The sequence below is a fragment of the Anomaloglossus baeobatrachus genome, chromosome 3 (genome assembly GCF_048569485.1).
Source record: "Anomaloglossus baeobatrachus isolate aAnoBae1 chromosome 3, aAnoBae1.hap1, whole genome shotgun sequence".
Lineage (NCBI taxonomy): Eukaryota > Metazoa > Chordata > Amphibia > Anura > Aromobatidae > Anomaloglossus > Anomaloglossus baeobatrachus.
In genome coordinates, this window is record NC_134355.1 from 366,195,913 (window position 1) to 366,220,558 (window position 24,646).

At 50.7% G+C, this 24,646-nt stretch overlaps 1 protein-coding gene across 3 annotated transcripts in view; it reads right to left on the reverse strand.

Moving 5' to 3' along the window:
• The window catches only part of ORC3 (origin recognition complex subunit 3), a 172,238-nt gene that overhangs the window by 117,745 nt on the left and 29,847 nt on the right, over positions 1-24,646 (reverse strand). For all 3 annotated transcript variants that reach the window (XM_075340142.1, XM_075340143.1, XM_075340144.1), the window contains exons 7-8: positions 16,750-16,904; positions 4,784-4,920 (exon numbers count right to left, since the gene is read on the reverse strand). In XM_075340142.1, coding sequence (XP_075196257.1) covers positions 4,784-4,920; positions 16,750-16,904 — 292 coding nt within the window. The remainder of the gene's footprint in view (positions 1-4,783; positions 4,921-16,749; positions 16,905-24,646) is intronic.

The window sequence follows — 24,646 nt, forward strand, 5'->3', positions numbered from 1 at the left end:
GATCACCACTCCTTCTGCCTTCAGAGTGCTCACCGCCTGAAAAAGAGCATCGGCTCGCTCGGGGGGCGGAGATGTTCTGAAGAAACGAGTCGGAGGACGAGAGCTGAGCTCTATCCTGTAACCGTGAGACAGAATGTCTCTCACCCATCGGTCTTGGACATGTGGCAACCAGGCGTCGCAAAAGCGGGAGAGCCTGCCACCGACCGAGGATGCGGTTTGGGGAGGCCGAAAGTCATGAGGAGGCCGCTTTGGGGGCGGTTCCTCCGGCGGTCTTTTTAGGACGCGACTTAGACCGCCATGAATCAGAGTTCCTCTGGCCCTTCTGTGGCCTGTTGGACGTGGAGAATTGAGACCTGGCTGAGGGCCGAAAGGACCGAAACCTCGATTGTATCTTCCGTTGCTGAGGTCTGTTTGGTTTGGACTGGGGTAACGACGAGTCCTTTCCCTTGGATTGTTTAATGATTTCATCCAATTGCTTGCCAAACAGACGGTCGCCAGAAAATGGGGGGGGGGGGGGGGGGGGGGGGGGGGGGGGGGGGGGGGGGGGGGCAAACCGGTTAAGAACTTCTTGGAAGCATAGTCTGCCCTTCCATTCGCGTAGCCACATGGCCCCTGCGGACTGCCACTGAATTGGCGGATGCTACCGCTGTACGCGCTCGCAGAGTCCAGGACGGCGTTCATGGCGTAGGACGAAAAAGCCGACGCCTGAGAGGTTAAAGACACAACCTGCGGAGTAGAGGCACGTGTGACTGCATTAATCTCAGACAGACAAGCTGAGATAGCTTGGAGTGCCCATACGGCTGCGAATGCCGGAGCAAAAGACGCGCCTATGGCTTCATAGATGGATTTCATCAGGAGCTCTATTTGCCTGTCAGTGGCATCCTTGAGCGATGAACCATCTGCCACTGCTACTATGGATCTAGCCGCCAGTCTAGAGACTGGAGGATCCACCTTGGGACACTGAGCCCAACCCTTAACTACGTCAGTGGGGAAGGGGTAACGTGTGTCATTAAGGCGCTTAGTAAAGCGCTTGTCCGGAAAAGCTCGGTGTTTCTGGACTGTATCTCTGAAGTTGGAGTGATCAAAAAACGCACTCCGTGTACGTTTGGGAAACCTAAATTGGAATTTCTCCTGCTGAGAAGCTGACTCCTCAATCGGAGGAGTTGGAGGAGAAAGTTCTAACACCTGATTGATTGACGCTATAAGGTCATTTACTATGGCGTCCCCTTCAGGTGTATCAAGATTGAGAGCGGGGTCAGGATCAGAGCCCTGATCTGCCACATCCGCTTCATCCTCCAGAGAGTTCTCATGCTGAGACCCTGAGCAGTGTGATGAAGTCGAGGGAAGCTCCCAGCGAGCCCGCTTAGCCGGTCTGGGACTGCGGTCCGTGTCGGAGTCCTCACCGTGGGACCTAGGAGTCACCCCAGGAGCACTTTGCTGCGCCGACCGAGGGGGGCCTGGGGGCAATGATTCAACAGTGCCCGGGGCCTGTGTTACCGGTCTGGACTGCAAAGCTTCAAGTATCTTAGCAGACCATCTATCCATAGACTGAGCCATGGATTGAGAAAGTGACTCAGAAAGTTTCTCAGCCAACACTGCAAACTCTGTCCCTGCCCCCTGGACAGTGGTAGCCGGTGGTTCTACCTGGGCCGAGGGTCCCACCAGTGGCTGAGGCTCCGGCTGAGTGAGTGTCACAGGGGCTGAGCATTGCACACAATGAGGGTAGGTGGAACCTGCAGGTAACATAGCCGCACAAGAGGTACAGGTTGCAAAATAAGCCTGTGCCTTGGCACCCTTGCTTTTTGCGGCCGACATGCTGTTGTCTCCTCTTAGAGCAATCAGTGAGGGTATATAGCCAAAAGGAAATAGTGCGGCCGAACAGAGTAAATGTATACAATATAAGGATATAAATATACACTTCGGCACCCAGGGGGGCCAGCACCTAGTAACAGGTGCGGCTTACCGACCGCCCTCAGCGGTTGTGTGTCCACCAGATTCCCTGCCTGGGCCTCCCAGAGCTGTGGAGCTCGGTCTGAAGTTGGGCGTGCCTCAGAAAGTGCGGGAATCTGGTGCCCCGCAGTGCTCAGTGAGGGGGGAGGAGGATACCTAAGTATGCTCCAGCCCTCACCGCTGACGTCCAGCCTAGCGTCCCGCCCTTACCCCTGACTGGCAGGCCCGGGGGGCGGGAGTATGCGGTACTAGGCCGCAAAAGCCGGGGACTAAATTTATTAACGCAGGCCGGCAAACAAGCGCGGTCGGCGCGGTAGTCCCGGCGACATAAAACACCCAGCAGCTGCTGCAGCGTCCGTTACACAGGCGCTCTATGCGCCGTCCCCAAGGGGACACAGAGTACCTCAGAGGAGCAGGGCCTGTCCCTGATGATACCCGGTCTCCTGTCTGTCAGATTCCGCCAGGGGCTGCGGAGGGAGCCCGGTCCCAGTGCATGGTGACCGGTTAGGATCCCACTTCACCCAGAGCCCCTAAGGGATGGGGAAGGATAACGGCATGTGGCTCCAGCCTTTGTACCCGCAATGGGTACCTCAACCTTAACAGCACCGCCGACCAGAGTGGGGTGAGAAGGGAGCATGCCGGGAGCCCTGTTAGGGGCCCTCTTTTCTTCCATCCGATAAAGTCAGCAGCTGCTGCTGACTAAAATGTGGAGCTTGCGTGAATGTGTCTGCCTCCTTCAACACAAAGCAAAAAACTGGTGGGCCCGTGATGCACGGGAGGGTGTATAGGCAGAGGGGAGGGGTTACACTTTTTAAAGTGTAATACTTTGTGTGGCCTCCGGAGGCAGAAGCTATACACCCCAATTGTCTGGGTCTCCCAATGGAGCGACAAAGAAATATCGTTTGGCATTGTGCCCAAATAGTTCGATTTTGTTTTCATCTGACCAGAGCACCTTCTTCCATATGTTTAGTGTGTCTCCCAGGTGGCTTGCGGCAAACTTTAAACTACACTGTTTATGGATATCTTTGAGAAATGGCTTTCTTCTTGCCACTCTTCCATAAAGGCCAGATTTGTGTAGTGTACGACTGATTGTTGTCATAAGGACAGACTCTCCCACTTCAGCTGTAGATCTCTGTAGTTCATCCAGAGTGATCATGGGCCTCTTGGCTTCATCTCTGATCAGTCTTCTCCTTGTTTGAGATGAAAGTTTTGAGGGACAGCCGGGTCTTGGTAGATTTTCAGCGGTATGATACTACTTCCATTTCAATATGATCGCTTACACAGTACTTCTTGGAATGTTTAAAGTTTTGGAAATCTTTTTGTAACGAAATCCGGCTTTAAACTTCTCCACAACAGTATCACGGACCTGCCTGTTGTGTTTCTTGGTCTTCATGATGCTATCTGCGCTTTAAACAGAACACTGAGACTATCACAGAGCAGGTGCATTTATGCGGAGACTTGATTACACACAGGTGGATTATATTTATCATCATCAGTCATTTAGGACAACATTGGATCATTCAGAGTTCCTCAATGAACTTCTGGAGTGAGTTTGCTGCACTGAATAAAGTAAAGGGGACGAATAATATTGCATGCCTCAATTTTCAGGTTTTTATTTTTTTTAAAAAAAGTTAAAAATAAGCAAGAAATTTCTTTCATCTTCACAATTGTGTCCCATTTGTTGTTGATTCTTCACCATAATATTAACATTTTTATCTTTATGTTTGAAGCCTGAAGTGTGGAAAAAGGTTAAAAAAAAATCAAGGTGGCCGAATACGTTCGCAAGGCACTGTAGCATTATGTAGGTAAAGAGGCCCAGATTTTATGAATGTATAACTGTTTACTGGGTACTGCGGTTCTGCAGCAGAGCTGAGAAAGCGTCCCCCTGCCCACATCTGGCTCTGTCTACAGAGAGTTAAGGTGGTGTCACACATAGCGACGCAGCAGCGTTACATGGTCGCTGGTGAGCTGTCAAACAGGCAGATCTCACCAGCGACCAGTGACCAGCCCCCAGCGACGAGTGGAAGCATAACTAAGGTAAATATTAGGTAACCAAGGAAAGCACTTCTCTTGGTTACCCGATATTTACCTTAGTTACTAGCGTCCGCCGCTCTCACGCTGCCAGTGCCGGCTCCCTGTTCCCTGCACTCCTAGCCAGAGTACACATCGGGTTAATTACCCGATGTGCACTCCAGCTACTTGTGCAGGGAGTAGGGAGCCGGCACTGGCAGCGTGAGAGCGGCGGACGCTAGTAACTAAGGTAAATATCGGGTAACCAAGGAAAGGGCTTCTTGGTTACCCGATGTTTACCGTGGTTACAGCTTACCGCAGGCTGCCAGACGCCAACTCCCTGCTCCCTTCAGTTCGTCGCTCTCTCGTTGTCACACACAGCGATGTGTGCTTCACAGCAGGAGAGCGACGAGCAAAAAATGAAGCAGGACATTTAGCGACGTGCGGCGACCTCACAGCAGGGGCCAGGTCGTTGCTGGATGTCACACACAGTGACAACGAAGGGACGTCGCTGCTATGTCACAGAAAATGGTGACTTAGCAGCGACGTCGTTGTCGTCGTCACTATGTGTGACATCATCTTAAGAAGCTGCTAATCCCAGCAGGGGGAGTGCTGCACAAGAATCCCCTTGCATGCTGGTCACACCAATGATAAACTACTGGAGCATAAATAAACATAGCAGGTAAATAACAACACACTTTGTGAGAAGACACACAAGGGCTGAATTCTCTGTATTAACCCCTTCAGCAGGCTGTCTTCAGATTACATAAAAACCTGCTGACAGATTTCCTTTAAAAAGGTAGCATGTACAATGGCTACATACCTACTAATAACAATGAATTCCTGAAGTACAGAAGATGTAAAACTTTCCAGATCTTTGAAAACCACAACAATCGGAGGTGCTTGAGAATGTCCCAAGGAAGGCGGCCTCTTTTTCTTTGGAGAATTTGATTTCTTCAGCTGAGTATAAAAAAAATATCGACAATCATTCTTAGTTATAGAGAACTGTACTAAGTTTTCCCTGCGTTTTTCCAGATAAAGGAGGGAGATACCGTTGTTACTAAAGAGTTTATCGGCAAGAAACAGACATGGTGGCTTGCAAAGGGTTAATCTGCTGAAAGATTAAATAGAAGCTGTTAAAGAGTTAACATATTACACCTGCTTCTAAAGGTTTTATACAAGCAACTATGGTACTAGAAGATGGCAGTATGAATTTCCTTGGCCTGGCACTCCATTGTCATCATGCAGGGCACCTCTTGTGTTTACCAGCCTCCCATGACATCATGGCATTACAGTGAAACACAACATAAAATTGCAGGACAACATCATGGCCGCCTAGCGATCATGAGCAACTCTAAATGCCTGCATTTGAGTCCTGGCTTTGGAAGATCACCCTGCCCTGGCTGCCAGAGTCCCGATGTGAATGCCAGATCAGGATCACAAGAAGCTTTTTAGTTAACTCTATTAATTACATACAAAGATTTCAAAGCAGAAACATGCTAAAAGAAATTTCATGATTGCAGCTGTTTCGTCTGGCCTTCTCCTCCTCCTGATCCATAATACATAGGAAGTCAGGTTATATTACTTCTTATATAACTACTCTCACAATGAAGTTAGACTTCAGATCTCCATGTTGAGCAATCTCCCCCTTCCCAATTGTATTTCCCAGCTCAGAGGCAGGAAGTCTTGCACAGCTATCAAAATAGTAAGACAGTAGAGAGCCTAAATTCAATCTCCTTCTCTTAAAGGAACAGAGCTTTTACACTAACCTACACAGCATTTTTCTCTTTACTTTTATAAATCCTCAATATTCAATGGCTATATTTTTGCCTCCTTTTACTACATGAGACTTCCTAGGTCTTTAACCCCTTCACGACCGTGGGTAGTAATCTTATGTCCTAGCGGTCATAGTGTTACTGCCCGCGGTCTGCTGCTGGCAGCTTGCAGCGATCGGCGCACATCTCAGCTGAGATGTGCGCCTACCAGGCATGAGCGGAATCGTTATTCGCTCGCGCCTTTTAACCCCTTAAATGGCGCTGTCAATATGTGACAGCACCATTATAATAGCGATAGCGCAATAATGTTACTCACCGGCAGATACCGGAAGTCACTTGACGTGATCACGTGACTTCCGGTAGTTGTCATGGTAGCACAGAGTCATGTGATGACTCCTGTAGCTCACATGACTCACTTCCTGCCTCACACAGCTGAGAGCTCGGTGAGACAGATTAGCAGCATATCGGCTGTTCACAGCGGTGAAGCTATGATCAGCAGATATGGAAGAGCAATCAGATTGCTGATCCATATAGTCCCTTAGGGGACATAGTAAAATAAAATAAAAAAAGTAAAAAAAAAAAGTTTGAAAAAAATTAAAAAAAATAATACCTAAAAGTTCAAATCACCCCCCTTTTGCCCCATTGAAAATTAAAGGGTTAAAAAAATAAAAAATATACACAGATTTGGTATCGCCATTTTCAGAAATACCCGATCAAAATATAAAATCAATTAATCTGATCTGTAAACGGCGTAGTGGCAAAAAATCTCCTAACACCAAAATTACGTTTTTTGGTCCCCACAAATTTTGCGCTAAATGCAATAACAGGGGATCAAAAGGTAGCATATGCGCAAAAATGGTACCTTTAAAAATGTCCGCCTGAGACGCAAAAAATAAGCCGTCACTGAGCCATAGATCCCGAAAAATGAGAAGTGAAATGAACCCCTTAGCTAAAAGTAAACCTATTCATGTTTGATGTCTACGAACTCGCACGGCCCTCAGACATCACACCCACACATTAGGTTTACCATATAGTGAACACAGTGAATAAAATATATCAAAAACAATAGTGCTATCACACTTTTTTTCAATTTTTCTGCATTTGGAATTTTTTTGCTGTTTTCCAGTACACTGGCTGTCTCATCACAGCCAGGTATGTTTCACTCTGAAATGCTGCAGCGTTTTAGAGACAAACAGACTTAGTAGCAGTGCTGGGCAGTAGTTGTAAAGGTGAACCCCCCTCCCACCCACTAACTGTGACAGACAGGTCTCTGCCTATAGATATACATAAGCAGAGACCTGCCAAGTCTCTGTTAAAAGAAGAGGAAAAGCCGCCAGGGACCTGCCTGCCTAGTGCACAGTCCCCAGCAGCAATTAAAAGCACTTTTTTGTCTGAAACGCGGCATAATTTCAGAATGAAATGTACCTGCTTGTAATTATACAGCCAGTGACTGATATATGCTCCCCACAGTTTGGTGAGCATGTATAAGCTGACAGGTTCCCTTTAATAGTGCTGTAAAAAAAGCTGTATGCAAAAACTGTTATAATGCTAGTAAGTAAACAGGGGCCTAAAAGTAATATGAAAGCAACTTTCTTCTGTTACCATAAGAGTAAGGCTGAGGCCACATGGGGACTTTGGTCAACTCACAGGTCACATGGCCAAAAATCATTGTATGTAGCTACATTGCAATGTAATGCTGAGGAATAGGAACTTATTGTGACTTAGGAGGTACTGTGATCGAGACAATCAAGTCACAAAACATCAACTCGTTCCAACATTTGTGCTTTGCTTGTTGTAATTGTAGCACCCCTGAAGCCATCAGGGTGCTACAAGCTTCTGCATCCCCACCAGAATGCAGGGCCTACCCGCTAGGGCCCCGGAAGATCAGTGTCGGTAACACACAAACTCCAGGTAATCGCAGTTTTTCCCAAACAATTCCCCATACAATGGTACAAAGCTAGGGTCGGACCAATGGATGGCCGACTAGAGGTAGAGTCAATCCAGTCCACTAGTTGACCAGGTGGGAGGGGCGGACTGAGGAGACACAGTCAGAAGCGTTTGAGGAGAGTGAAGGTGGACGTGAGGAGACGTACTGATGCGGAGTTAACAGTGACCTGGTACCCAGGAGAGTAGTTCCCGGTGGTGTACGGTGGAGTACTCCCGTAACTACGCACCGACGGGGTACAGGAGCCTAGGACAGGAAAGAGCTCCAAGCCGACCTGTTAACACCTGCACAGCGAGGGGACCATCAAGGACCTCGCTGACCCTAAGAATCCAAAGACTCAGTAGCAAAGGGAGAACTGGGGACAGGACCAGAGACTCCAACCCCACAGGGTTCACGCTAACGTCAGGCGGACAGAAGTGGACAAACCACCAGATGGGGACCCCCAGTTGCTCTACGCCACGGCAACCCATTTACCAGAGACAGGTGCAGGGGAAGAAGGTACCAGATCACTACACTGGCACTGGGACGAAGGGGACCTGGAGGTGAAAGCAGTCGGCCTCAGGTAACCAGTTACCATCAACCAGCAGTGAGTAAAAACCAGTTGCACTAAACCTCAGTGTGGACTACCTTTTTCGACACCCGTCACATCATCCATCCTCTGAGGTCCGGCCCTGCTTGCAGAGGGACTACCATCCAGGCTGCAATTAACACCAGACCCAGTACTAACATTCTGCCGTGGTGGCTACATCTAAATAGCCGTAACACCGCACGTGGCGTCACGTATGAACACTAACCTCAATTCCCTGTAAATACACCCCATTACAAAAAGGGCCCAGGGCACGGAACTGGGCAACGGCCACCACAGTGACATTACCAAGACAGACACTGCCCGGGACAGAGTACCCCATATCCCTGGGCGCGACAACCCTTTTAACTGGTGTCACGAACAGGATTGAACTGGACCCGGTCAAACCGGGTGATGTGTGCCTTAAAAGACTGTTTTATGGAGTGTACTTTATTACTTGAAAAGTCACCGTCATTTTGCTGTGAAAAATAACTGCGCCACAGCAGACCAAAAGGCGCTACATAATGACACCCCAAGTAAACAAAAACGCAAGTCTGGAAACATATATGCGGCAATCTTGTGACCGCACAGAGCACGTCCTTAAAATACAATCTATTGAGCACAAAAGAAAAAAGGACTCGGCGTGCAAGGAAATAATATAAACAGTCAAGACCACAACCTCAATTACTGCATATAAAAATTATCTTTATTTATAAGATCAGATAAAAGACAGGTTGGGTTATCATTATTATAATTTAGTACAAAGAAATATATGTATAGGGATCATAGAGAAAAATGAGGACAAGGATAAGCAGCACATTAACCCAATCATGGAAAAAGGGCTGGTCATCAAATCACACATGGGACATCAAAATTACTCATATAACAATCAGAGCGATGTCCCATGGGGAGGGCAAGGTAGACTAGGCAGCTTAGATGAACCAAAAAATGGAGTTAATCTCATCCATGCGGGTGGGGGCTCCGTGTCTCAGATCATATATTCAAGGTAATGAACCCACCAAGAGACAAGGATATCAAATGGAATATATTTCAAATACATCTAAATCAGCCAAGTCACACTTACCCATATATCAAAATGTGCCAGCCAGGTCGCAGAGTCGTGTGCCCCTACGCGTCTCGCCTAAAGCTTCATAAGGGGGATGTGTAAAGGAAAAAGTGCCAGTGAAAATTACCTAGCCAGGTGAGGCTTTTAAATCAGATCGTCAGAGCTGATAGGTGAATGGAACTATCAATCAAGCCCAGGTTATGATGCGAGTGCTCAGCACCCGCCCACGCCCGCATCATTTCCGGCACTACAGCTAATAGGTGAGCCGAAATGTCACTTATGTCCAGATGACAGCGCGCGTGTTCATGTCTCAGCCCCCGCCCGCATCACTTCCAACCCTCCAGCAATGACATAAGTTGTCAGCGTTAAAGAGGCCATCGGGAGCGGGCGCAGGGAAGGAAAAAACGAAAGCGCGCGCACAGGACAACGTCACGTCATAGAAGTAACGAGGGAGTGGATGAGCGCATGCGCATTTGCGTAATCAACCACTCCAACGATCATCTTAATGACAAAAAATAACATAACCGTATTACTGGACAGGGCTCTATATATGACATGTCTCAATATAGAATTATATAGATGTACATAAAAATTACCGATAAGGAGATATGCCCAAAGGAGAGAACAACAAATATAAAAGAATGGCAAAGAACAATAGTGGAGGATAGACAGTAATACATATAGCTCTGCGCATACATGTTCATACCAGGAGAGAGAGGGAGGCCATACGACCATCAATCCTCCCAACGTACAAATATACAGTTCGTGCATAACTCCAAAAAATATCTCACAATTAGAACAACCACTAGAGTCTCTCCAAGATACATAATAGTAGCCAGAAGATTGTGTTGTAGAGATGGGCTTGATTTGATGTATAACTGGACTGGTTCTAGACCAAAAAGTGCCTCACAACTGGCAAATATAAAAATCAATGGAACCTATAAATAATCCAAGAAAAAAAAATGAATTAAAAAAAGAGAATTTTGTTTACTTACCGTAAATTCTTTTTCTTATAGTTCCGACATGGGAGACCCAGACCATGGGTGTATAGCTTCTGCCTCCGGAGGACACACAAAGTACTACACTAAAAGTGTAGCTCCTCCCTCCGAGCATATACACCCCCTGGATGACAAATCTAACCAGTTTAGTGCAAAAGCTGAAGGAGGACATCCACCCATAAGTAGAGATAGAGTAAAACCCGGAATAACCGGAACCTCTGTCTACAACAACAGCCGGTGAAAACACACGGAACAAGAACTGCCAACAGGCAACAGGGAGGGTGCTGGGTCTCCCATGTCGGAGCTATAAGAAAAAGAATTTACGGTAAGTAAACAAAATTCTCTTTTTCTTCATCGTTCCTTATGGGAGACCCAGACCATGGGACGTCTCAAAGCAGTCCATGGGTGGGAAATAAACAGAACTGAGAAGTAGGCAAAACCTAACTTCACAAATGGGCGACAGCCGCCTGAAGGATGCGTCTGCCCAAGCTCGCATCTGCCGAAGCATGAGCATGCACTTGGTAGTGCTTCGAAAAGGTGTGCAGACTAGACCAGGTGGCAGCCTGACAAACCTGCTGAGCCGTAGCCTGGTGCCTGAAAGCCCAGGAGGCACCGACAGCTCTGGTCGAGTGCGCCTTAATCCCTGGCGGTGGAGGCACCTGAGAACATTGGTAGGCATCGGATATGGCCGACCTAATCCAACGAGCTAGGGTCGGTTTAGAAGCCGAGAGACCCTTGCGCTGACCCGTGGTTAGCACAAAAAGAGAGGTGCACCGCCTAAGAGCGGCGGTGCGTGACACATAGATTCGGAGCGCCCGCACCAAATCCAAAGTATGCAACGCTTTCTCAAAGCGATGCACAGGGGCCGGACAAAGGGAAGGCAATGAAATGTCCTGGTTAAGGTGGAAAGAAGACACCACCTTAGGGAGAAAGTCCGGAGTCGGACGGAGAACCACCTTGTCTTGGTGAAAAACCAAAAAAGGTGACTCCGAAGAGAGAGCAGCCAAATCAGAGACTCTCCTGAGAGAAATTATGGCCACCAGAAAGACCACTTTCTGTGAAAGTCGAAACAAAGGAACCTCCCTAAGAGGCTCAAAGGGGGGTTTCTGTAAGGCCGTGAGGACCAGATTAAAGTCCCAGGGATCCAAAGGCCGCCGGTAAGGAGGAATGATGTGAGATGCGCCCTGTATGAAGGTGCGCACCTGGGCCAGTCGGGCGATACGCCGCTGGAACAGTACCGACAGAGCCGAGACCTGTCCCTTGAGGGAATTGAGGGATAGTCCTAGCTGCAGACCGGACTGTAGAAAGGACAGGATGGTCGGCAAAGAAAACGGCCAAGGAGCATGGCCGGAAGAGCGACACCAGGACAGGAAAATCCTCCAAGTCCTGTGGTAAATCCTGGCCGAGGAAGACTTCCGAGCCTGAGTCATAGTGGAGATGACCTCGGAAGGAATGCCTGAAGCCGTCAGGATCCAGGACTCAAGAGCCACGCCGTCAATCTGAGAGCCGCAGACTTCTGGCGGAAAAACGGACCTTGAGAGAGAAGGTCTGGGCGGTCCGGGAGATGCCACGGCACCTCTACGGACAGTTGGAGCAGGTCTGGGTACCAAGCTCGCCTGGGCCAGTCCGGTGCAATGAGGATGACTCGACGGCCCTCCATTCTGATCTTGCGCAGGACTCTGGGCAAGAGAGCAAGCGGGGGAAACACGTAGGCCAGACGGAACTGGGACCAATCTTGAACCAGCGCGTCCGCTGCGAAGGCCTGAGGATCGTGGGAGCGAGCCACGTAAACCGGGACCTTGTTGTTGTGCCGGGATGCCATTAGATCCACTTCCGGAGTGCCCCACTTGCGGCAGATTGACCGGAACACTGCCGGATGCCGGGCCCACTCGCCGCTGTCCACGGTTTGACGGCTGAGATAATCTGCCTCCCAGTTTTCTACGCCTGGGATGTGGACTGCGGATATGGTGGACTTGGAGTCCTCCGTCCACTGAAGGATGCGTTGAACCTCCAACATCGCCATGCGGCTGCGAGTCCCGCCCTGGTGATTGACGTAGGCAACAGCTGTCGCGTTGTCCGACTGGACTCGAATGTGCTTGCCCGCCAACAGGTGGTGAAAGGCTACGAGAGCTAGAAGTACAGCCCTGATTTCCAGCACATTGATCGAGAGGGCTGATTCGGACGGAGTCCAAGTGCCCTGTGCTCGGTGGTGGAGAAATACTGCTCCCCAGCCGGAGAGACTGGCGTCCGTGGTGAGGATCACCCAGGACGGAGTCAGGAAGGAGCGTCCCTGAGACAGAGAGAGGGGCCGAAGCCACCACTGAAGAGAGCTCCTGGTCTGTGGCGACAGAGCCACTAGCCTGTGCAAGGAAGAAGTCCGCTTGTCCCAAAAGCGGAGAATGTCCAGCTGCAGAGGACGCAGATGGAACTGGGCAAAGGGAACCGCTTCCATTGACGCCACCATCTGACCCAGCACCTGCATGAGGTGCCTGATGGAATGACGGCGGGGCTTCAACAGAGAACGCACCGCCAGATGAAGGGACTGCTGTTTGACTAAGGGCAGCTTCACAAGTGCCGGCAGAGTCTCGAATTGCATCCCTAGGTACGTAAGTTCCTGGGTCGGGGTCAGAGTGGACTTGGGCAGATTGACAAGCCACCCGAATTGAACAAGCGTGGCGAGAGTGAGCGAGACACTCCGCTGACAGTCTGCACTGGATGAGGCCTTGACTAGAAGGTCGTCCAGGTAGGGGATTACTGCCAACCCCTGGAGATGCAGAACCGCAACCACTGCTGCCATGACCTTGGTGAACACACGAGGGGCCATGCCTAACCCGAAGGGGAGAGCCACGAATTGGAAATGTTCCTCTCCGATTGCAAAGCGTAGCCAACGCTGGTGTGAAACTGCAATTGGCACATGCAGATAAGCATCTCTGATGTCGATGGATGCTAGAAAATCTCCTTGTGTCATTGAGGCAATGACCGATCGCAGAGATTCCATGCGAAAGTGCCGCACCTGAACATGCTTGTTGAGAAGCTTGAGATCCAGGATGGGCCGGAAGGAACCGTCCTTCTTGGGGACTAGGAAGAGGTTTGAGTAGAAACCTCTGAACCGTTCCCGGGCGGGAACCGGAACAATTACTCCGTTGGCCTGCAAGGATGCCACGGCCTGTGAGAAGGCGGCGGCTTTGGAGCAGGGGGGAGTGGACATAAAAAATCTGTTTGGCGGGCTGGAAGAAAATTCTATCCTGTAGCCGTGGGAGATGATATCCCGCACCCACTGATCGGAGACGTGTTGAAACCACACGTCGCCAAAGTGAGAGAGCCTGCCACCGACCAAGGACATTGCTGGCGCAGCCAGATAGTCAAGAGGAGGCTGCCTTAGTGGCAGCGGCTCCTCCGTTCTTCTGAGGACGCGGCTTCGCGCGCCAGCTGGGTTTTCGATCCTTGGCTGATTTAGTGGACGAAGCTGAAGGCTTAGAGGATGACCAGTTAGAGGAACGAAAGGAACGAAACCTCGACTGGTTCCTGCCCTGGACAGGTTTCCTGGTTTTAGTCTGTGGCAAGGAAGTACTCTTCCCGCCAGTAGCCTCCTTAATAATGTCATCCAGTTGTTCACCGAACAGCCTGGACCCAGCAAATGGGAGCCCAGCAAGGTACTTCTTTGAGGAAGCATCTGCCTTCCACTCTCGAAGCCACAAGATCCTGCGGATAGCGAGGGAATTAGCGGAAGCCACCGCAGTGCGGTGAGAGGCCTCCAGCATGGCAGACATGGCGTAGGCTGAAAAGGCTGAAGCCCGGGAAGTTAAGGCAACCAATTCAGGCATAGAGTCCCTAGTGAGGGAATGCATCTCCTCTAGGGAAGCAGAGATGGCTTTGAGAGCCCACACTGCTGCAAAGGATGGGGAGAACGAGGCCCCTGCCGCCTCATAGATAGACTTGGCCAGGAGGTCAACCTGGCGGTCAGTGGGATCCTTAAGTGAGGTGCCATCAGCCACAGATACAACTGTCCGGGCTGATAGTCTCGACACCGGAGGGTCTACCTTTGGTGAGTGAGCCCACTCCTTGACCACCTCTGGTGGAAAAGGATAACGGTCATCAGAACCACGCTTTGGGAACCGTTTGTCAGGACAGGCTCTGGGCTTGGACACAGTGGCTTGAAAACTGGAGTGGTTAAAGAACACACTCCTTGTTCTCTTAGGCAAGGTAAACTGGTGCTTTTCTGCCAGAGAGGGTTGCTCCTCTGATACTGGCGGATTGAGGTCCAGTACAGAATTAATGGACGCAATCAAATCACTAACATCTGCATCGCCCTCGGTCAGATCAATGGGGCACATGGAGGTAGCGTCCGAGCCCCCAGTAAAGACATCCTCCTCGTCCTGTGAGTCGGCTCGTGAATCGGAGCCGCGGGACGAGGAAGGAGAGGGGACTCTGCGTCTCCTTTTAGGAGGACGGGGTCTGGGAGCAGATGAAGAATCCCCTGTGAGCTCTGCAGAGCGAGCCGAAGCAGCAGAGGCGCCCTGAGAAGGGGGCTGATGCATGCTCAGCAGAGTCCGGGACAGCTGTCCCATGGAGTCGGCAAAGGACTGGGAGATAGACTTAGAAAACAATTCTACCCAAGCCGGGGGTTCAGTCACCGGGGCCGGAGCAGCCGGAGTGACCACTGGGGAGACTCCAGGCTGAGGCACCACCATGTTAGAGCAGGCATCACAATGAGGATATGTGCTCGGTTCAGGCAGTACGAGCTTACATGCAGTGCATATTGAGTACAGCCTTGCTCCTAGTGTGAGACATGCTGCTGAGGTGGGGGCTCTGCAGTAAAGAACACACTCCTTCAGAATGACCCCCAGAGAGTGTATAAGAAGATCCACAACCAGAGGTTGTGGCTTACCAGACCGTTTTGTGTGCCCTCCGGATCCCACAGCTCGGACCCCCTGCAGAGAAGCAGCAGCCAGCGCCGATCAGTGTGGGGACGCTGATAAAATGGCGCCGGAGTGAGGAGGGGGGGCGGGGCCTAGTCCAAGAGCGGGAACCGGAGGGCCAAGGAGATATACAGGGGAGGGAAACATCTCCTCAGAGAGGAGTGTCCTCCCCTGTGCTGAACGGCCGGTGGGCGGCGCCGCACTGTCCCTCTGCATGACTGACATGCAGGGGCAGTGAAAACGAAAGTAGGCCGCAGCCGAAGCCGGGGCCTAAATTTTACAATGTGGCCGGCGCGCAAGCACCCTCGGCGCGGTTCTCAGGTGAAAACCAGAGAACCGGCCGGAAATGTCACCAAAGTAACCTGACACACTCTCCCCAACAATAAAGATGCAAGGGACCCCCTGACAATAACGTCTCAAATACTTAGCTTGTGAGACGCAGGGCCAGGTCCCTGAGGGATGAGTGCTCCGTCCGGCAGGGTCCTGAAAGGGCTGCGGATGGAGACCAGTCTCCTGCAAAGCAGTGAGAACCGTGCTGGCTCCCACTTCAAGCCAGAGCCCGAGGGATGGTGAAGGAGCGCGGCATGAAGGGCTCCAGCCCTGAAATCAACCTTAACAACACCGCCGACACAGTGGGGTGTGAAGGGACATGTCGGGGGTACAGCTTGGACCCGCTTTTCTTCAAACTCTTTAAAATCAAAATTCAGATGAGAATGCATGTGTGGATGTGTGCCTCCTGAACACAAAGCATTGAACTGGCTATATTTGGTTATCCAGGGGGTGTATATGCTCGGAGGGAGGAGCTACACTTTTTAGTGTAGTACTTTGTGTGTCCTCCGGAGGCAGAAGCTATACACCCATGGTCTGGGTCTCCCATAGGAACGATGAAGAAATATTCCATTTGATATCCTTGTCTCTTGGTGGGTTCATTACCTTGAATATATGATCTGAGACACGGAGCCCCCACCCGCATGGATGAGATTAACTCCATTTTTTGGTTCATCTAAGCTGCCTAGTCTACCTTGCCCTCCCCATGGGACATCGCTCTGATTGTTATATGAGTAATTTTGATGTCCCATGTGTGATTTGATGACCAGCCCTTTTTCCATGATTGGGTTAATGTGCTCATTTTTCTCTATGATCCCTATACATATATTTCTTTGTACTAAATTATAATAATGATAACCCAACCTGTCTTTTATCTGATCTTATAAATAAAGATAATTTTTATATGCAGTAATTGAGGTTGTGGTCTTGACTGTTTATATTATTTCCTTGCACGCAGAGTCCTTTTTTCTTTTGTGCTCAATAATGACACCCCATTCACCTGCATGCTTTTATGTAGTATTGGCAAGTAGTAATTATTGACCTGCCAAAGTCGCTGGGTAGCCCAAGACTAAATTAGCACTTGTCATTTGGCCAAAAAAAAAACCCAAAAACATTTTACTTAGGTTTCAGAAAAAAAAAAAGCATGCTGCTTAGTAACCTAATACCATGTGAATGAGAATACTGAACAATTACCTTTGTAATCTTCTGATACCATGCAGAAAGAGAGGCCAAGGTGCAGTTCATCTTCCTCTGAGAGACGGTGGCATAGTCATCCTCCTCATCAAGATCTAAATCCGCTCCACATCCCATAAGCTGGGAAAAGAGCTTCTGAAGAAGCGCCTTTATTCCTGGAAGAGGAAGATGTTATTTCATCAACTGAGTTTTGCAACAAAATAAACACAGACCGACAATTTGTGTTGTGTAAAAAAATGCAAGAGGCTGGAGGAGGAAAACACATGGGGATGATGTACACTCCCTCTAGGGCAGGTGTCTCAAACATGCAACCTGAGGGCCAGATGCAGCTCCTGAGGCTGTTATCTGTGGCATGAAGAGCAGCGGATTTCCACAGACATCCACGGGACAGCAACCCGAAGAAGGATTGCGTCCGCCTAATGACATCAAGCCAGAGCACAGTGTGTCAAAGCGGAGACATCTCTTTTCTGTGGAGGTGGATTGCTGGTGGTAGATGGAAAAGAAAAGGAGGATTCTTTTTTTAAAACCTTTCCAGACAACAAAACCAAACCACTGTTCATGTACAGATCGAAGATGACACCGTCACAGAATTAGAATTATCACCATCATCAGCGGGTATTAGCTTTATATCATAGCGGAAACCCTGTTTATCAGTGGTATCTAGATACTTATTTTAGGAAGGGGCAATTGTCAAGTGCCGATAGATGTCATGAAAACAAAGCCAAATAATGTCCTTTGGGTCAGGCAAGAAAAAAGCAAAGTCCCACATAGGCAATAACCTATAATAAAAATAAAAAAGCTGAAGGCTCCGTAGTACAGATAACCTTAATAAAGTGGAGATAGTGAGGACTGTCAGAAAAGAAGGGAATTTTGTTTACTTACCGTAAATTCCTTTTCTTCTAGCTCCAATTGGGAGACCCAGACAATTGGGTGTATAGCTACTGCCTCCGGAGGCCACACAAAGTATTACACTTAAAAGTGTAAGGCCCCTCCCCTTCTGGCTATACACCCCCCCCGTGGGATCACGGGCTCCTCAGTTTTAGTGCAAAAGCAAGAAGGAGGAAAGCCAATAACTGTTTTAAATACAAATTCAACCCGAGAAACAGCCTCGGAGAACTGAACTGTTCAACATGAACAACATGTGCACCCGAAAAAAACAAACTTCCTAAGAAAACAGGGCGGGTGCTGGGTCTCCCAATTGGAGCTAGAAGAAAAGGAATTTACGGTAAGTAAACAAAATTCCCTTCTTCTTTGTCGCTCCTAATTGGGAGACCCAGACAATTGGGACGTCCAAAAGCAGTCCCTGGGTGGGTAAAAGAATACCTCGTGATAGGGCCGTCAAACAGCCCTTTCCTACAGGTGAGCCACCGCCGCCTGAAGGACTTGTCTACCTAGGCCGGCATCCGCCGAAGCGTAGGTATGCACCTGATAATGCTTGGTAAAAGTGTGCAGACTCGACCAGGTAGCCGCCTGGCACACCTGCTGAGCCGTAGCCTGGTGCCGTAATGCCCAGGACGCACCCACGGCTCTGGTAGAATGGGCCTTCAGCCCTGATGGAATCGGAAGCCCAGCCGAACGGTAGGTGTGAAGAATTTGGAAGAAGAATCTGCCTTCCATTCTCTCAACCACAGGGCTCTGCGTAAAACCACGGAGTTGGCTGACGCCACCGCCGTACGGCTCGTAGAGTCTAGGACAGCATTAATCGCGTAAGACGCGAATGCAGACATTTGAGAGGTCAATGGTGCCACCTGCGGAGCAGATGTACGTGTGACCGTGTCGACCTGTGTAAGGCCAGCTGAAATAGCTTGGAGTGCCCATACGGCTGCGAATGCTGGCGCCAACGACGCTCCAATAGCTTCATAGATGGATTTTAACCAGAGCTCCATCTGTCTGTCAGTGGCATCTTTAAGTGCCGCCCCATCTTCCACTGCAACTAGAGATCTGGCTGCAAGCCTGGAGATTGGAGGGTCCACCTTGGGACACTGTGTCCAGCCCTTGACCACGTCAGGGGGAAAAGGATAGCGCGTATCTTTAAGCCGTTTGGAGAAACGCTTATCTGGATAAGCGTGGTGTTTCTGGATTGCGTCTCTAAAGTCAGAGTGGTCCAGAAAAGTGCTTAATTTACGCTTGGGATACCTGAAATGGAATTTCTCCTGCTGTGAAGCTGCCTCCTCCGCAGGAGGAGCTTGTGGAGAAATATCTAACATCTTATTGATGGACCCTATAAGATCATTCACTATGGCGTCACCATCCGGGGTATCTAGATTGAGAGCGGCCCCAGTATCAGAATCCTGATCAGTTACATCCGCCTCATCACACAGAGAGTCGTCCCGCTGGGACCCTGACCAGTGTGATGAAGTTGAGGGTCGCTCATAGCGAGCCCGCTTAGGTTGTCTGGGACTGTCGTCCGAGTCAGAGCCGTCACCCTGGGGTGCATGTGACACCCCCGGAGCTAGGAAGTGTTCCAGCTGAGGGGGACCAGGGGGCAATGAACCAACAGTGCCCATGGTCTGAGTTACTGGTCTAGACTGCAATGTTTCAAGAATTTTAGACATAGTCATAGACAATCTGTCAGCAAAAGCTGCAAACTCCGTCCCTGTCACCTGGACAGCATTCACAGGTGGTTCTCCCTGGGTCACCTCTAGCAGAGGCCCCGGCTGAGCAATTGCCACAGGGGCCGAGCACTGCACACAATGGGGGTCAGTGGAACCTGCCGGTAGAGCAGCCCCACATGCGGTACAGGCAGCATATAAAGTCCGTGCCTTGGCACTTTTGCTTTTTTGCGGACGACATGCTGTTGTCTCCTTAAGAAATCTAAGGAGGGTATATAGCAGAAAATCACCAGCGACCGTACAGTGTAAAGTATTGTCCGCACAAAATACAAAGTACACTATGGCACAAGTGGGGGAGAGCCCTTGAGGGCTGCTTACCGCCCGCTGAAAAGCGGGTGTAAGGTCGTAGAATCCCTTGTCTGGGTCTCCCAGCCTCCCCTCTGCAGCTCAGCGTGCAGGCAGGAATGGCTGCCGGCGTCCTGTGAAGAGGGGCGGACCGTGGGCGTGCCACAAACAAAAGTGCGGGAAACTGCGTCCCACTGTGCCTAGTGTGAGGGCTGGAGTATGTAAAACAGACTCCAGCTCTTAGCGCTGCTGGTCTGTACAGCGTCCCGCCCTCCTCCTGACTGGCAGGTCTGGGGGCGGGAACGATACGAACTAGGCCGCAAAAGCCGGGGACTGTAGTAATCTAGCGCGGCCGTCATATATGCACGGCCAGCGCGGAAGTCCCCGGCGCACCACAAATCCCAGCCGCGACGCAGTAAACACTGACCCCAGCGGCCGGATCGGCCGATCGTACTAAGTCTCCTCACTCAGCAGAGCTGTAGTGAGTAACGGCACAAGCGCAGCAGCGCTGTTTACCCCGGCGCACTAACACACCCAGCAATGCTGCAGTGTGCGTGCGGTAAGCACGGGGACACGGAGTACCTTAATGAAGCAGGGTCCTGTCCCTGAGGAAACTCCGCTCCGTATCCAGCAGATCCTCCAGGGGCTGTGGATGGAGCACGGTCTCAGTGCCCGGAGACCGGACAAGTCAAACTTCACCCAGAGCCCTAATGGGGATGGGGAAGGAATCAGCATGTGGGCTCCAGCCTCCGTACCCGCAATGGGTACCTCAACCTTAACAAACACCGCCGACCGCAAGTGGGGTGAGAAGGGAGCATGCTGGGGGCCCCCGTATGGGCCCTCTTTTCTTCCATCCGACATAGTCAGCAGCTGCTGCTGACTAAACAGTGGAGCTATGCGTGCATGTCTGACCTCCTTCGCACAAAGCATAAAACTGAGGAGCCCGTGATCCCACGGGGGGGTGTATAGCCAGAAGGGGAGGGGCCTTACACTTTTAAGTGTAATACATTGTGTGGCCTCCGGAGGCAGTAGCTATACACCCAATTGTCTGGGTCTCCCAATTAGGAGCGACAAAGAAATGCGTATGCAACTGTGTTCACCTTGGAGGGATGAGCAAATATTAGGTACCACCCTGTTTCATATCCAGTGGAAGGAATCAGCTTCAGATTGCCCCAGATAATGGTCCAGTCCAGGAACCACAATGTTTCAGGTCAATGATATAAAAATGTTATTTTTTTTTAACTGTACTATTGACATAGGCAATAAGTAAAGTAAAAACAGAAAAAAGAAGGGAATTTTGTTTACTTACCGTAAATTCCTTTTCTTCTAGCTCCTATTGGGAGGCCCAGACAATTGGGTGTATAGCTTCTGCCTCCGGAGGCCACACAAAGTATTACACTTTAAAAAGTGTAACCCCTCCCCTCTGCCTATACACCCTCCCGTGGATCACGGGCTCCTCAGTTTTGGTGCAAAAGCAGGAAGGAGAAGACTTATGAATTGGTCTAGGGTAAATTCAATCCGAAGGATGTTCGGAGAACTGAACCATGAACCAAAAGAACAATTCAACATGAACAACATGTGTACACAAAAGAACAACCAGCCGAAAGGGAAACAGGGGCGGGTGCTGGGTCTCCCAATAGGAGCTAGAAGAAAAGGAATTTACGGTAAGTAAACAAAATTCCCTTCTTCTTTGTCGCTCCATTGGGAGACCCAGACAATTGGGACGTCCAAAGGCCCTGTCACACACAGAGATAAATCTGCGGCAGATCTGTGGTTGCAGTGAAATTGTGGATAATCAGTGCCAGATTGTGGCTGTGTAGAAATGGAACAATATGTCCATGATTTCACTGCAACCACAGATCTGCCAAAGATTTAATCTCTGTGTGTGACGGGGCCTAAAAAGCAGTCCCTGGGTGGGTAAAAGAATACCTCAATAAAAAGAGCCGAAACGGCCCTCCTCTTACAGGTGGGCAATCGCCGCCTGAAGGACTCGCCTACCTAGACTGGCGTCTGCCAAAGCATAGGTATGCACTTGATAGTGTTTCGTGAAAGTGTGCAGACTAGACCACGTCGCTGCCTAACACACCTGCTGAGCCGTAGCCCGATGCCGCAATGCCCAGGACGCACCCACGGCTCTGGTAGAATGGGCTTTCAGCCCTGAAGGAAGCGGAAGCCCAGAAGAGCGGTAGGCTTCGAGAATCGGTTCCTTGATCCACCAAGCCAAGGTTGACTTGGAAGCCTGCGAACCCTTACGCTGGCCAGCGACAAGGACAAAGAGCGCATCTGAACTACGCAGGGGCGCCGTGCGAGACACGTAGAGCCGGAGTGCTCGCACCAGATCCAAAGAGTGCAAATCCTTTTCACATTGGTGAATTGGATTAGGGCAAAATGAAGGTAAGGAGATATCCTGATTGAGATGAAAAGGAGATACCACCTTAGGGAGAAATTCCGGAACCGGACGCAGAACCACCTTATCCTGGTGAAACACCAGGAAGGGGGCTTTGCATGATAGCGCTGCAAGCTCAGACACTCTCCGGAGTGATGTAACTGACACTAGAAAGGCCACCTTTTGCGAAAGACGTGATAAAGAGACATCCCGCAGCGGCTCGAAAGGTGGTTTTTGAAGAGCCGTTAGCACCCTGTTAAGGTCCCAGGGTTCCAGCGGACGCTTGTAAGGTGGGACTATGTGGCAAACTCCCTGCAGGAACGTGCGGACCTGCGGAAGCCTGGCTAGACGCTTTTGAAAAAATACGGAGAGCGCCGATACTTGGCCCTTGAGAGAGCCGAGTGACAAACCCTTGACCATTCCGGATTGGAGGAATGAAAGAAAAGTGGGTAAGGCAAACGGCCATGGAGAGAAACCGTTATCAGAGCACCAGGATAAGAAGATTTGCCAAGACCTGTAATAGATCTTGGCAGACGTTGGCTTCCTGGCCTGTCTCATGGTGGCAATGACATCCTGAGATAACCCTGAAGACGCTAGGAGCCAGGACTCAATGGCCACACAGTCAGGTTGAGGGCCACAGAATTCAGATGGAAAAATGGCCCTTGTGACATTAAGTCTGGGCGGTCTGGAAGCGCCCACGACTGACCCACCGTGAGATGCCACAGATCCGGGTACCACGACCGCCTCGGCCAGTCTGAAGCGACGAGAATGGCGCGACGGCAGTCGGACCTGATCTTGCGTAACACTCTGGGCAGCATCGCCAGAGGGGGAAACGCATAAGGCAGTCGGAACTGCGACCAGTCCTGAACTAACGCATCCGCCGCCAGAGCTCTGTGATCCTGAGACCGTGCCATGAATGCCGGGACTTTGTTGTTGTGCCGTGACGCCATGAGATCGACGTCCGGCGTTCCCCAGCGGCGACAGATCTCTCGAAACACTTCTGGGTGCAGAGACCATTCCCCCGCATCCATGCCCTGACGACTGAGAAAATCTGCTTCCCAGTTTTCTACGCCCGGGATGTGAACTGCGGAGATGGTGGAGGCTGTGGCTTCCACCCACTGCAGAATCCGCCGGACTTCCTGGAAGGCTTGACGACTACGAGTGCCGCCTTGGTGGTTGATGTATGCGACGGCAGTGGCGTTGTCCGACTGGATACGGATCTGCCTGCCCTCCAGCCACCGCTGAAAAGCCAATAGGGCTAGATACACTGCCCTTATTTCCAGAACATTGATCTGAAGGGAAGACTATCGGAGTCCAGGTTCCCTGAGCCCTGTGGTGGAGAAAAACCGTTCCCCACCCTGACAGGCTCGCGTCCGTGGTGACCACAGCCCAGGTTGGGGGTAGGAAGGATTTTCCCTGCGATAGAGAATTGGGAAGGAGCCACCACTGAAGTGACGTCTTGGTTGCAAGGGAAAGAGAGACGTTCCTGTCGAGGGAAGCCGACCTCCTGTCCCATTTGCGGAGAATGTCCCATTGGAGCTGCCGTAGATGGAATTGCACGAACGGCACTGCCTCCATCGCTGTCACCATCTTCCCCAGGAAGTGCATGAGGCGCCTTAAGGGGTGTGACTGATTCCGAAGAAGTGATTGCACCCCTGCCTGCAGAGAAAGCTGTTTGTCCAGCGGTAGCTTGACTACCGCTGACTGTGTATGAAACTCCATCCCGAGGTAAGTCAGTGATTGGGTCGGTGTCAACTTGGATTTCGGGAAGTTGATGATCCACCCGAACTGCTGGAGAGTCGTCAGAGCGACTGTAAGGCTGTGTTGACACGCCACCCGAGAAGGGGCCCTGACTAGGAGATCGTCTAGGTAGGGAATCACCGAGTGGCCCTGAGAGTGTAGGACCGCCACGACGGATGCCATGACTTTGGTGAAAACCCGTGGGGCTGTCGCCAGGCCGAAAGGCAATGCCACGAACTGAAGGTGTTCGTCCCTGATGGCCAAACGCAAGAAGCGTTGATGTTCGGGTGCGATCGGCACATGGAGATAAGCATCTTTGATGCCGATCGATGCTAGGAAGATTCCTTGTGACATCGAGGCGATGACCGAGCGGAGAGATTCCATCCGAAACCGTCTGGTTCTCACATGTCTGTTGAGCAGTTTGAGGTCCAGAATGGGACGGAATGATCCGTCCTTTTTTGGCACCACGAACAAGTTGGAGTAAAAGCCGCGACCACGTTCCTGAAGGGGAACGGGGGTCACAACTCCTTCTGTCTTCAGAGCGTCCACCTCCTGAAAAAGTGCGTCGGCCTGAGCGGGGGGCGGAGAGGTTCTGAAGAATCGAGCCGCAGGACGGGAGCTGAACTCTATCCTGCAACCGTGAGACAGAATGTCTCTCACCCATCGGTCTTGAACATGTGGCCACCAGGCGTCGCCAAAGCGGGAGAGCCTGCCACCGACCGAGGATGCGGTTAGGGGATGCCGAGAGTCATGAGGAGGCCGCCTTGGAGGCAGTGCCTCCTGCGGCCTTTTGGGGGCGTGACTTGGACCGCCACGCATAGGAGTTCCTCTGGCCTTTCTCCTGCCTGCTGGACGAAGAGGATTGGAGCTTGGC